At 37.3% G+C, this 12,843-nt stretch overlaps 1 protein-coding gene across 2 annotated transcripts in view; it reads left to right on the forward strand.

Moving 5' to 3' along the window:
• Positions 1 to 12,843, forward strand: part of CYB5R4 (cytochrome b5 reductase 4) — a 94,675-nt gene that overhangs the window by 46,460 nt on the left and 35,372 nt on the right. Inside the window, exons 5-7 of one of the 2 annotated variants that reach the window (XM_082634366.1) lie at positions 7,551 to 7,580; positions 9,753 to 9,813; positions 11,213 to 11,270. In XM_082634366.1, the coding sequence (XP_082490492.1) occupies positions 7,551 to 7,580; positions 9,753 to 9,813; positions 11,213 to 11,270 (149 nt within the window). The remainder of the gene's footprint in view (positions 1 to 7,550; positions 7,581 to 9,752; positions 9,814 to 11,212; positions 11,271 to 12,843) is intronic. The other variant, XM_082634367.1, reaches the window with a different exon arrangement.

Here is a 12,843-nt window from a genome sequence, read left to right on the forward strand (position 1 = left end):
TACTGTGTATTCATAAATTAACAGTTTCCTTTTTCACACTGTCTCTGGCCCTGGGATTGGCTCCTGAGGCTGCATGATCTGTAGAAAGAGCACAAGTTTCATAGAAACTAACATGGCTTCAGATCTCATCTCCACCTCAAATTACACTCATGAGCTGTTGATCTTCAGCATCAGTTAACAGATCCGAGTGTTTTTGCTCAGCAGTGAAATGGGGTCTAAGAATGAAACATCCCAAAGTCATTGTGAGGATTAAACGATGTTTGCTGACCACCGGATGCATTAGAAGCAAGAGGTGGTGGGAATAGTAGAAGTGGTTATTGCTGTGGTGGCTACTTTTGCTCTTTTGCTCCTACAATACTGAGGCTGCTTACGTTTTCTATTCCTTTGTATCCCTATAATTATCAGCATGTGTCTTACCATGGCTCTGCTTCTGGGAAAAATTAAGTATTATCATTATTATTGACAGGGCATGTGAGAACGTGTTTATGAATCTCTGTTTCACTATAAAGCCTTTTTGGATTATAAGTGTTTTGCTAGGATGAGGCCAGTAGCAGGTAGTGATGTGAGAGAACTTGCAAGGCATTAGGAAGCAAAGACAAGAATTTTACACATCAGGAAAGTTGTTGACTGCAAGTAAATGGATCGGGTTTTTGGAACAGTAGAGACTTAAGATCCAGCAAGATACAGTCTGAACTCCAAGCTAACCAGAACTAGGAGATCATAGAGAAGGGACAAAGTAAAGAGAAAGGTTTAATGTGTCAAGAATGTTCATGATAATTAGAGTGAATGTTGTTTTAACAGTACCTCCTATGCCTTTCGTCTGTAGGCAGAGATTGATCCTTGAAGTCTGCTGGCTTGAGACTTAAGGACAGAGACTATATTAGATGGGGTGACCATGTAATTGTCCAAACTGGGGCAGATTGGAGAATGAATGGAGCCTCTATTAGTAGTTACACTGAGATAACAGGGGGCAGGCAGTAAACTGTTAACTGTAGCAAACTAGAGACTATGTTCACTCCACAACTAGAGCTTCTAGATGAAATGGGAACAGAAGTGCAAACAGAGATGAAGTGGGAATAGAGGATGAAAACAGATTAAGTAGGAATAGAGGGTGAAAACAGAGACGAAGTGGAAACAGTAGGTGGAGACTTGCTGACATGCGGATTTATAGGGGGTTGGGGGGGTGATGGATATACTGAAGAGAAATGTTATATATGGGCTTCTTTCAATACGAGATCCTTGACCCCATCTTTTAGGTGGGGTGATCTTCCAGACCCCAGTGCAGGGAGGAGCCAGAAGTAGCATTTTGTAGGCATCCCCACAGCTGAGCAGTCCTGGGAGGACAGTTTTCCATTTATCTCCTGGCTTCTAGGGTAGGAGTGATATCTGGGAAGAACACAGAAGAGCTAACAGTGTCAGAATATAAAACACATAATACTAGTGGGACCTTATCAAGAGAAGAATCAGTGGGTTTTTTATAATCCTTTGTTTAAAAAGTATTGTGGTTTGTATTGTGCTTTAGAAAGATATCAATAATGAATAAAGGGAGAAATTTTGCTTGAAAAGGTGAGCTTCAGTTATTGATTATTTATGTGGAACACTTCACTCTCTGGCAAAGATGACAAATGTTCTTTTTTGCCCTTTTTTGAGTCCTTTGCTGTCGTTATTATAGCCACTGGCCACGTGTGGCCGCTGTTAAGTATGGAAATACTCTCCAAATTGAGATGTGCTACAAGCGTAAAATACTGCATTTCAAGACTTAGGATGAAAAAAAGAATGTAAAATATCTAACAACTTTACATTGATTACATGTTGAAATGACAAGATTCTGGATATATTGCATTAAGAGAAAATATATTGTTAAAAATAATTTGACCTGTTTCTTTGTACATTGTTAATGTGGTTATTAGAAAATTTTAAATTATATTTGTGGCTTGCATTATGTTTCTTCTGGACAGCACACTGTTCCAGATCATAAATGCACTCTTAAAATTTTAATATATTTTTTAAATAGTCACATTTTCTTTATATATATATTTTTATTGAAATATAGTTGATTTACAATATTGTGTTAATTTCTGCTGTACAGAAAAGTGATTTAGTTATATATACACACACACACACATTCTTTTTTTTAATATTCTTTTCCATTATGATTTATCATAGGATATTGAATATAGTTCTCTGTGCTGTACAGTAGGACCTTGTGGTTTATCCAGTTCTATATATAAAAGCTTCCATCTGCTAAACCCAATCTCCCACTCCATCCCTCCCCCACCCCCTCCCCCTTGGCAACCACCAGTCTGTTCTCTATGAGTCTTTTTCTGTTTCATAGATAGGTTCATTTGTGTCATATTTTAGATTCCACATATAAGCGATATCATATGGTTTTTGTCTTTCTCTGTCTGACTTACTTCACTTAGTATGATCATCTCTAGGTCCATCCATGTTGCTGCAAATGGCATTATTTCATTCGTTTTTATGGCTGAGTAATATTCCATTGTATATATGTACCACATCTTCTTTATCCACTCATCTCTTGATGGATATTTAGGTTGTTTCCATGTCTTGGCTATTGTGAATAGTGCTGCTGTGAACATAGGGGTGCATGTATCTTTTTGAATTAGAGTTTTTTCCAGATATATGCCCAAGAGTGAGATTGCTGGATCATATGGTAGCTCTACTGTTAGTTTTCTGAGGAACCTCCATACTGTTTTCCACAGTGGCTGCACCAGTTTACATTCCTACCCACAGTATAGGAGGGTTCCCTTTTCTCCACATCCTCTCCTCTCCAGCATTCGTTATTTGTAGAGTTTTTAATCATGGCCATTCTGTAAAATAGTCACATTTTCTAATGGCATAGCCCAGTGTCAGGAATGTTTCTTCTTAATTTCTCATTGTTTTATCATGGTTTCTAATACTTTATGTTTTTAGTTTTCACAAGCACTTGCTGACTATAAAGCACTTAGAACCATAGATCAGTAGAATACTTTTGAGGTGGAAGAGGGATTTAGAGCTGTTCTAACACCCTCAGTTTAAAAGGGAAGATCCTGAGGCTTGTAGATATATGTACTTTCCTTAAAGACTACAGTTATTTAATAGGAGAAGCCCACCATTGAGAGAAATCCTGGGTGCTTCCTTTTGTAAGGCAGAAAATCACCTCATTAAAGTTATCCTCTTTCAAATAATTTATCTCTCTTTGGTATATGCCAGTGGTTCTTAACCTGGGTTGAGTTTGCTCCCCAGTGGACATTTGGCAATGTCTGGAGATGATGTGGTTGTCACAGCTGAACTAGATGCTACTGGCATTCCCATGGGTAGAGGAGAGGCCAGGAGTGCTGCTAAATACCCTACAAGGCACAGGATACACTCCCACGATGAAGAATCATCCAGCCCCAAATGTTCCTAGTGCTGACATGGAGAAACCCTCATATATGAATTAGTTTTTTATTCTTAAAAATGATGGTATTAGTGGCATCACTAATTGGGTGGGCTGGCTGCCAGCTGGGAGGTCAGCTTCTGTATAGTCAGTCAAAGTTCCCTCTTCTAGGAGCTACCGTTTCCTCATTGATAAAATGGGGACAGTTCAGGGCTCAAGTGGGTGGACAGAGCACAAGCTCAGAGGCTCAGTATGGGGGAAGCAAGACAGTTACTAGTGGAGAGAAAGGGGCGGGTGTCATGATGAAGTGGACTTTACTGGCCGAGCAGATTTGCTTTCTCAGCCAGGCTGCCTTCATTTGCTTTTGTGCTATAGGTCCCACTGTCTGAGTGATTCCTGCCAGAAAGATATAAGGGACGGGTAATTAAAAATGGGGGGTGAGAAGTCCCTGGTCAGGGGGCAGATGCAGGCCTGAGCAGGAAGTGGGTCTTGCTGTATGATTGTGACTGGCCAGTGTTTGGTTTAAGTTAGTATTTGTTTGGTTTTCAGAGAGAAATGATTGTTTTTAACAAGCTTTTAAAAAAATATTTATGTATTTATTTGGCCATGTCGGGTCTTAGTTGCAGCACGCGGGACCTTTAGTTGCGGCATGTGGGATCGAACCCGGGCCCCCTGCATTGGGAGCGTGGAATCTTAGCCACTGGACCACCAGGGAAGTCCTGAAAAATGATTTTTGAATGTGTGTATATTTGTGTATAGGTCATACCAAATAAGGAGGAGTGGTTAATCCCTCTGAGGATAGGACAAGAGTAGAAAATAACTAATACATTGGAGAATTGAATAAAAAATGACAAGTACAGACTTGAAAACAGAAAATACAAACTTCTAAAAATGCAGTATTTGTTGTGATTAGTTAAATGAATCGTGGAGAGAAAAACTGACCAGGAATAAGTAACTATATACTCTGGTACTTTTAGAACTTTTTAATCCTGGAATTTTTCAGAGTATGTGTTTGAACTATTAAACCTTTATTTTAATTCTGCTAGTAGACTACTTCTAGGATAAGGACTAAACTTCTGGGCCTTGAAGTTTGAGAGATGTACAAAACTTGAAGATGATTCAGAAGATACTGACAAAGATATATTAAGGAGAGTAAAAGAGAAGGATAATAATACATAAATTATTATTTATGTATTATTTAATAATGTATTTAATAATACATAAATTATTAAATTTTATAGAATTTGAGAAATGAGTTTATGACTTCGGAAACAAAACCAAGAATTAGGCCTCAGTTGTGTTATGAAGAGTTAGTTCTCTTTAGAGATGAGGAAGAATTTCTAGAGAAAAATGGTTATTAAACACATTGTAGAGAACCAGGGAGTCTTCTGGCCAGGCAAAGCAGTAAAGGGAACATGGAATGGTACACTTTCGATTTTGTGACTAAGATCCCTGGTAATAAGACGGAGCTCCTATCTGATGGTTACGTGACGTCGGCCTTTTGGAGTGAGAAAGGAAGATGGGGTATGTAGCTCCGGATAAATATGACATTCAGGTATAAAAGTGCAGCATTTGTCTTCCTAGAATGTCTTTGTTCAGGGCCTCCTGACAAATGCTTACATATTTTCAAAATGTGGCTAAAATATTATTTCCTCAATGAAGTCCTTTCAAATTCCAAGTAGCAATGCCCTCCCTCATCCCTGTGCTTCCATGCCACCTTCTATATATCTCTTTTAAAACACTTACCATATCATATTGAAAAGACCATATTGAAGTTTCCAATTTAGTTTATTTAATTTTTTCAGTAATACATTCACATGATTCCAGAATGAGAAGTGCCATGGTCATACCTTTGTCTCCCACCTACCCTTTTCCCTCCTGTGCACAGATGCAGGTAACCGTGTTATTGTGTATCCTTCCAAATCATCTTTACGCATGTATAAGCAAACTGAACATGTAGCCGTATTTTCCTAACTTTTTATCCAAAGGGTTTCATATTGTGTCACTGTCCCTATTAAGATGATGATCAACAGGTATTTGTTAAATGAATGAGTATACTAGTAAGACAGGGTTTGTTTGTTTGTTTGTTTGCTTGTTTTTTAACTTTCCCCATCCCAGGGGATCCTTCTGTGGCTCCACTTAGAAGAGGTAAACTAGATTGGGGTCACAATTAAAAATTGTCACCAACCCTCTTACCAAAGAAGACTTGAGTGCTGATAGATCACAGCTCCAGCCTTCTAAAGGACTCTGACCTTTCCAGAAAGCAGAAGCTCTGATCAGAGTAATGCAGTCTAACCAATATTATAAGAATGCAAATTTTCTTGGCCATGGAGCCAACCGAATGATGGAATTAGTTATCAAGACAGAATGTTAGATTTCTTGTTAGAGAGGAAAGTATCTCATGTGCCTAGAGTAACTCTGATGTAAATGTGCTTAACAATAAAAAAAAAAAATAGCCTCTCTTATTTCTGTGACTCAGTTTTCAAAAAGAGTTGCAAAAGTACACTAGTGGAGTTTTAAAGATATTTTAGATCATTTAGGTAGATGTTCTCTTCCTACTGATACTTCTTGTATTAAAGAAAAAAAGACTCAGAAAAAAATGAATGACTTAGCAGGATCCATAAAGTTCTGGCAGGTTCAAATCAATTCACATCAGACAGGAAGTAATCATATGAGATGACATATTTTTTCCCTAGAAACAAATACCCTGGGGACAAGTTTTCAAAATCTGAGCCTCTTAGATAAAAACAAGTTGTTTTACGTGATAAATGAGATTCATCAAACTGCCAACCATGTTGTACACTGAAACTAGGTTTAATTTACTTATGTTACTGTGAGTTTGCTATTTGTTCTAAGATATTGATAAAACAAATGATCACAACTGCAGCAGCAAAGACAGATGCAATTGTATGAAAGTAAGTCAGCAAGCAGGGACATCAGTGATCCCTTGCAAACTAATGACTAGACTTTCATCTGGCAGTTGAAAAACAAAGCTCATTTTGAGGCATAATTTAAATGGTTTTTAGGTCCTGTGTCTTTTCAGAAAGTATTATCTCTCACAATGACATGTTAAGGAAAATGGTGCTTAGTTTCAGGGGAGATGAAGTTTAATCTTGGCTTTGCTGCTAAAGAGCTGTGGGGTTCATTCAAGTCCTGACCTCTGATTTTCAGCCTTTAATGAGGGGAGCGGATGCTAATTTGGTGTATGTTGTTGAGATCCCTTTCAGCTATGAACTTATTTCGGTAAAAAGGGGAAAATAAAAAGAATGGTTATCTGACCTCCTTAATCATGGGTATTTTATGGCATGTGAGTGAAGTGGTAGTAATTATGGGATCTCCGGTTGATTGAAAATCAGAACATAAAAAAATTTGAAAGCTTTGATATACATACTTTGGTTTCTTTTTCTACAAAACAAGATGATGCCACCTTAACAAGTAATGTCTGTCAATTTAGTTTACTACTTGAATATTTTGTGTTAGCTTGGCATTCTTTTTTTTTTTTTTTTAAACTCTGGTAACTTGCTGAGGGTTTTATTTTGACATATGGTTATAAAACTTGTGGTGATCAAAATATAATATAGATTTGTGAGCTGGCTGCCATCCTGAAAGAAGACACCCATTAAGTTTTTTTCTGGCTTGTACCCCTAATGATTGATTGCACTGATATACAAGTGAAAGTCTTAACATATTTTCAGCATTTTGGCCATTTAAATTTGGAGTAATAATAATCATTTTAACTGCTCACCTAGATAGGAAAGATAATAAGGAGTCTTTCTTTGGGTTAATATGTGTGTTTCATATATAAAGTGTAATCTAATAAACTTTGGATAGTTTTAACTAATTTAGAATATGATGACCAGGACAAAACTTGGGTCTTTATGTGCTTTCTCAAGAAATTAACCAAGATATTAGAACAAAAATGTCCAAAGAAGGAGGAAAAATCCCAGTGAAATGGGAGACAAACACCCGCAGAAATGGCCTGCAGTCTTCAGAGATGAAATTTCTTACTTAAAGCATAGGCCATCTGTTTATCAGCCTTATTTCTCTCCTCAGGCCTTGGAAGAAAGCCCTTCAAGAAGAGGGCTGTTACCTTTAACTCAATAATATTAACCGATCTTCTCTCTAATGTTACAATATTCTTACCTAACTTTTTTTCTAAACCACTGTACAGACTATCATGCGGAAAAGAAACTCTTAAACGGTAAGTCATATACATTTATAGTAAAAAATGAATCATGTTCACATGACTGTGTACAATATTGCCTCACAGAATTATTTGGGGTATTTAGATATTTTTTATACAAAGGATGTGTTTACTTGCCTAAGCTTAGAGGATTTGGCAGAGAACTTTGTAGATCCCTTATTGCAGCCCTCCTTTTTTTTAAATCTTTTTTTTTATATTGATGTTTTTATTTTATAGGATAGATTTTTTTCAGGAGTGTAACTACTGTTTACATTCTTTTTTTATATATATCTTTATTGGAGTATAATTGCTTTACAGTGTTACTAGTTTCTGCTGTACAACAAAGTGAATAAGCCATATGCATACATATATCTCCCCATATCCCCTCCCTCTTGAGCCTCCCTCCCACCCTTCCTTTCCCACCTCTCTAGGGGGTCACAAAGCATCGAACAGCCCTGACTCTTACCATAATCCCTTCTATAACATCCCTGAACATGTGTTCATCTGCCCTCAGCTTGAATACTCATGGTGACTAGGAGCTCCACCCTCAGAGGCCAGGCTGAACATGTCCCTCCCTCAGGCACGGGGTGCTCTTCCAGTGTATACACAGATGCTGAGCAGCCAGCCTATTAATCTCCCCTCCTCTGGGCTCGGCGGCTCTGGCTTCCTCAGCCATTCAGTATGACTTGGAATTATGACTGACACTGCTGCTAACCCCCCAAAAAAGTTTGGTATGACACTTACGAAATGCACGGGGCTACTCTGACTGAACCGTATTACTAATGTATGTTTAAAAATTGGGTGTTTTTTTCTCCCTATTTGCACAAGAAAGTTATAGAAATTCAGCTAATAAGCTGGATTGCCAGATGAATTACCTTTTCTTTTTTAACTAGAAAAGATTGTCTTATTGTAGACTACTTTATGCAATTTGTGATGTAACACCTGAAGTTGTTTGTCTGATAGTATCACTGATAGTATCTTTGGAGCTCTTCCGTGTTCTCAGAGTTTTTGAAAACAATGAGAAAACCAGAGCCTTGAAAATGCGATGTTGAGGACTTCCCTGGTGGCTCAGTGGTTAAGAATCCGTCTGCCAATGCAGGGGACACTGGTTCGAGCCCTGGTCCGGGAAGATCCCACATGCTGCAGAGCAACTAAGCCCGTGAGCCACAACTACTGAGCCTGTGCTCTAGAGCTCATGAGCCACAGCTACCGAAGCCTGTGTGCCTAGAGCCCGTGCTCCGCAACAAGAGAAGCCACCGCAATGAGAAGCCCGCGCACCACAACAAAGAGTAGCCCCAGCTCGCCACAACTAGAGAAAGCCTGAATGCAGCAATGAAGACCCAATGCAGCCAAAAATAAATTAAAAATTAAACCTTAAAAAAAGTAAAAATAAAAAATAAAATTTGATGCTGGGGCACATCCACAAGAATGTCTAAAATGAAAAAAGACAGAATACCACGTGTCAGCAAGGTGGTGGAGCAACAGGGCTCCCATACACCTCTGGTAGAAAGTATAAATTGGTATGACCACTTTGGAAAACTGTTTAGCAGTATTTACTAAAGCTAAACATATACATGTCCTATATACCTACCAGAAATGTAGATGGATGTTCTTTAAGAATGTATATGTACATGTACAAGAACATTTATAACAGCACTATAAGTAATAGCTAAAAACTGCCCAAATGTCCATCAACAGGAGAATGAATAGATTCTGGTATATGGTATGTTTGTACAGTGTAGTAATACTCAGTAATAAAAAGGAACAAACTACTGATGTATTCAGCATCCTGGATAAAATCTCAGAAAGCTCCAGACCTGATTTATTGTTTACTGTTAATCATGCTGATTTGACATTAACTGAAATATCTATGGAGCTGGACCAAAAAAGCCAGACCAAAAGAGAACATATTTTATGATTCCATTTTTTATAAAGGCCAAATGCAGGGAAAAACTAATCATGATGTTAAAAGAAAAGTGATGACCCTTGGGGGAGGGGCCCTGAGTGGAAAGGGGCACAGGGAGGTGCTGGATACAAGAGTATGTTTATGCAACTTCATTGAGTAGTACATTTATGACTTGTGTCCCTTTATAATATTTCAATAAGAAGTTTACTGAAAAGATGGGGGAAAGAAAAGAAAAATGCTACATAGATGAACTGTAGCTATTTTGTTTGTTTTTCTTTGTCAAGGCATGCTTCCCAAGAGCCAAGCGACAGATCCACTTGCCAAAGAAGGGCCGAGTTCTCCGAGGTATGCATTCTTGTTTTACTTTTTTTAAGCGTAATCAGTTCTACACCAAAATATACATGTTACAAAAATGGCTCTAAGTTTGATTTATTGCTTATTATATTAATTATGCTTCTTTGACACAAGAACTGTAGTGCCTCGTTTATCAGGCATTGTTGGAGAATGAGCTGTTCCATAAATATGAATTTTTAACATAACTGAAGTTTAACCCATTTTAAACACCACAACTTTAAAAAAGAGCTATTTTTTCTGATTATAAAATTTACACTCATGGTAGAAAACTTGGAAAATACAGAGAAATACAAAAGAAAGTGATAAAATCAGTTGTAATCCCATCAACCCTGGATATAGACTCTTAATATTTGGTTTATTCTACACAGTTTATTCATGTCATACCTATTTCCATACTATCCTATTTTGATAATACAGTATTACAGTATATTCTATGATCAATTTCCTATGTCATGAAAGATTCTGCAACAGCATTTTTTGTCTGTATTCTATCATATGATGGAAATTGATCATAGAATATCCATAATTTATTCAACTATTCTACTTTTTGTGTGTCTAGTTTGCTTTATCAGTTTTTAATGGAAATCCTTCAGAATGCATTGTACCCTGTCTTGTAAATTAAGCAATCCATGTATATTTTTGTTAATGATATTTCAGATGCCCTTAGGGTTATGTGTGTTATTTGTAGTCTTTCTCTTACCACCTTTCTCCCTATTGTGAGTCTATAAGAGCAGCTTCCGGCTCTACTTGCTATACCTGTTAAATTATTTCATATTCAATTTTAAGTTAAGGGCCTCAGGATACCTCCTAGCATTCACATTGGGGGCCTGTATACAGGTAGTAAGTGCAAAAACAGAATCAATTTGATCAATAGCTATTACAAAACCGAAGACTTAGTTTCTCCTTAAGTTTTTACTGTTGACCATTAAGCATCCTTGGTGAGTTAATTTCTTGAGGAGTAATAATATATTTGTGACAGGGAGGAGTGAAGGTAATAAGCATGTAGATTTTGTCATGCTCCTTCAGAAAACATGTTGTGTTACTGCTCTGATAAAAGGAATTTTAGATGTGTAACCTTTATAAAAAGTGCTTTGTGAAGGATGTTGTTTGTTTTTATCCAAGTTGGAATACATGGGAGTATAAGTATTTTAAATTGAGAAATAATTGCTTTATTATTTATTTCATGGTAACACCACTGATTACTTAGAAAAAAAACTTTACCTAGAGAAATATATTTCTCACTGTAGATTTTGAACTGTATGTTTTAAATCATGTATTTATTGTGTCATATTTTATATTTTTAAATTGTATATATTTTAAAATTATATATTTAATTATTTAATATATGTTACTGCACATGATTATTTATTCTTTTTAAAATATTTTACAGCTATGACTGGTTCCAAACAGACGCTTTAGTCACCATTGTCATATATACTAAACAGAAGGTAAACACATTTTTAAGATCAGAAAAAAACAAAAAAGTAAATAATAAATGTTAGTTATGCGCAGGTGTACTTTTCTAAGAGCTCTTCTTTTATTAACTTACAGCCACTCTGTGAGGTAGATCCTTTCGTTACCCCCAGTTTACAGATGAGGAAACAGAAATTAAGTAATTTACCCAAAGTCACACAGTAAGCGGCAGATCTAGCATTTTGAACCCAGGCAGGCTGGCTCCATAGTATATGCTCTTAACAACCATGCCATAGCATCTTAGGGAAAAAATAGACTAGGAAGAAGCATATTTTATGTGCTCTTCTGTGATTTTTTTTTGTTTAAGCATGGATAACGGCGGTGAGAGTCCAAGTTTAACTTCACCATACAAACTAATTTCCTGCACTTAAATTGGAATTCAAGAGGCAGGAGAGACTGTACTGCTGGAGCTTAGTATGCCTAAGCTACTAACAGGGTTCAGTTAATGCCCTCTGAAAACTAAAATTAAGGAGTTAATTCATTCACTAAGTATTTATTGAATCCCTGCTTCATTTTCAACACCATCGTAGAATTCAGGAATCTAATGATGGGCCAGATTCATAGAGACTGAACTCTCACCAGGCTTACAGTCCAGCTGGGAAATCAGATAAATAAGCAGGCAACTTACAACATCTCCAGACACATCCTCCAGCAACTGGCAAGGTTCCCACACTTGAGGAACTGTGGAGATTTAAAGACAAGTTCTGGCAGCTAGGAATTTCTGAGAAATGCTACTTCTGTAGTAACAGAACCACATCTGAGCTGGTGAGTGCCTCCTACTCCTGCAGCAGGATTTGATGGCTCCACAGGAGTGACCAGCCTCTGCCTGAAAGAGCCAAGAGGCCCAGAGAGGCACTGCTTGTCCCGCCTTCCACTGCCTTTCGGTATTGTCTCCTAACCAAACAGTCCTGAACCAAGAGGACAGGGCCTGGCGAGGCTGGGGTCTGTGTGCTCTCATTGGTGATATCAGTGAAGTGCAGAGGATGGATGATTAAGGGAAGGGGGAAGGTTTCCACGTGGAACAATGTATTCAGTGTATGGTGTAAACGATAGGCACCAAAATAACTTGCACCAAAGCTATGTAGAAATTAGAGACATCTAAAAATTTGTTAGTGAATTTATTATTATTATTATTATTTTGATAAGCCGAGCCCAAGAGGTTGTGTTATTTGCGCAGTGTCACATAATAGTGGAAAGATAAAAATGAACACAAATATCTTGGCTTCTTGTCTGATTCTAATTTTTTTTCCAAATTATTTATTCAACAAATATTTGAGCACCTACTCGGTGCTGAGCAATATTCTGAAGACAATATTCTGCCCCTTACACTTAGAGCTTAAAGACGAGCGTGTAAGGTAGACATTAAGCATAGACAAAGGCATAGTTAAAATTGTGATATATACTTTGAAGGAGAAGAACTGGGTTGTATGAGAGAGCAAAAAACAGGAATAATGTGTATTTAGCTTGTGGGTTCTGTAAATAAGTACCATATGAACTTCCACTGATCAGCTTAAAAGTAGAGTAATAGGAGTTTGGTGAAAAGTTTAC

Source organism: Mesoplodon mirus (genome assembly GCF_964341445.2).
Source record: "Mesoplodon mirus genome assembly, chromosome: 10".
Lineage (NCBI taxonomy): Eukaryota > Metazoa > Chordata > Mammalia > Artiodactyla > Ziphiidae > Mesoplodon > Mesoplodon mirus.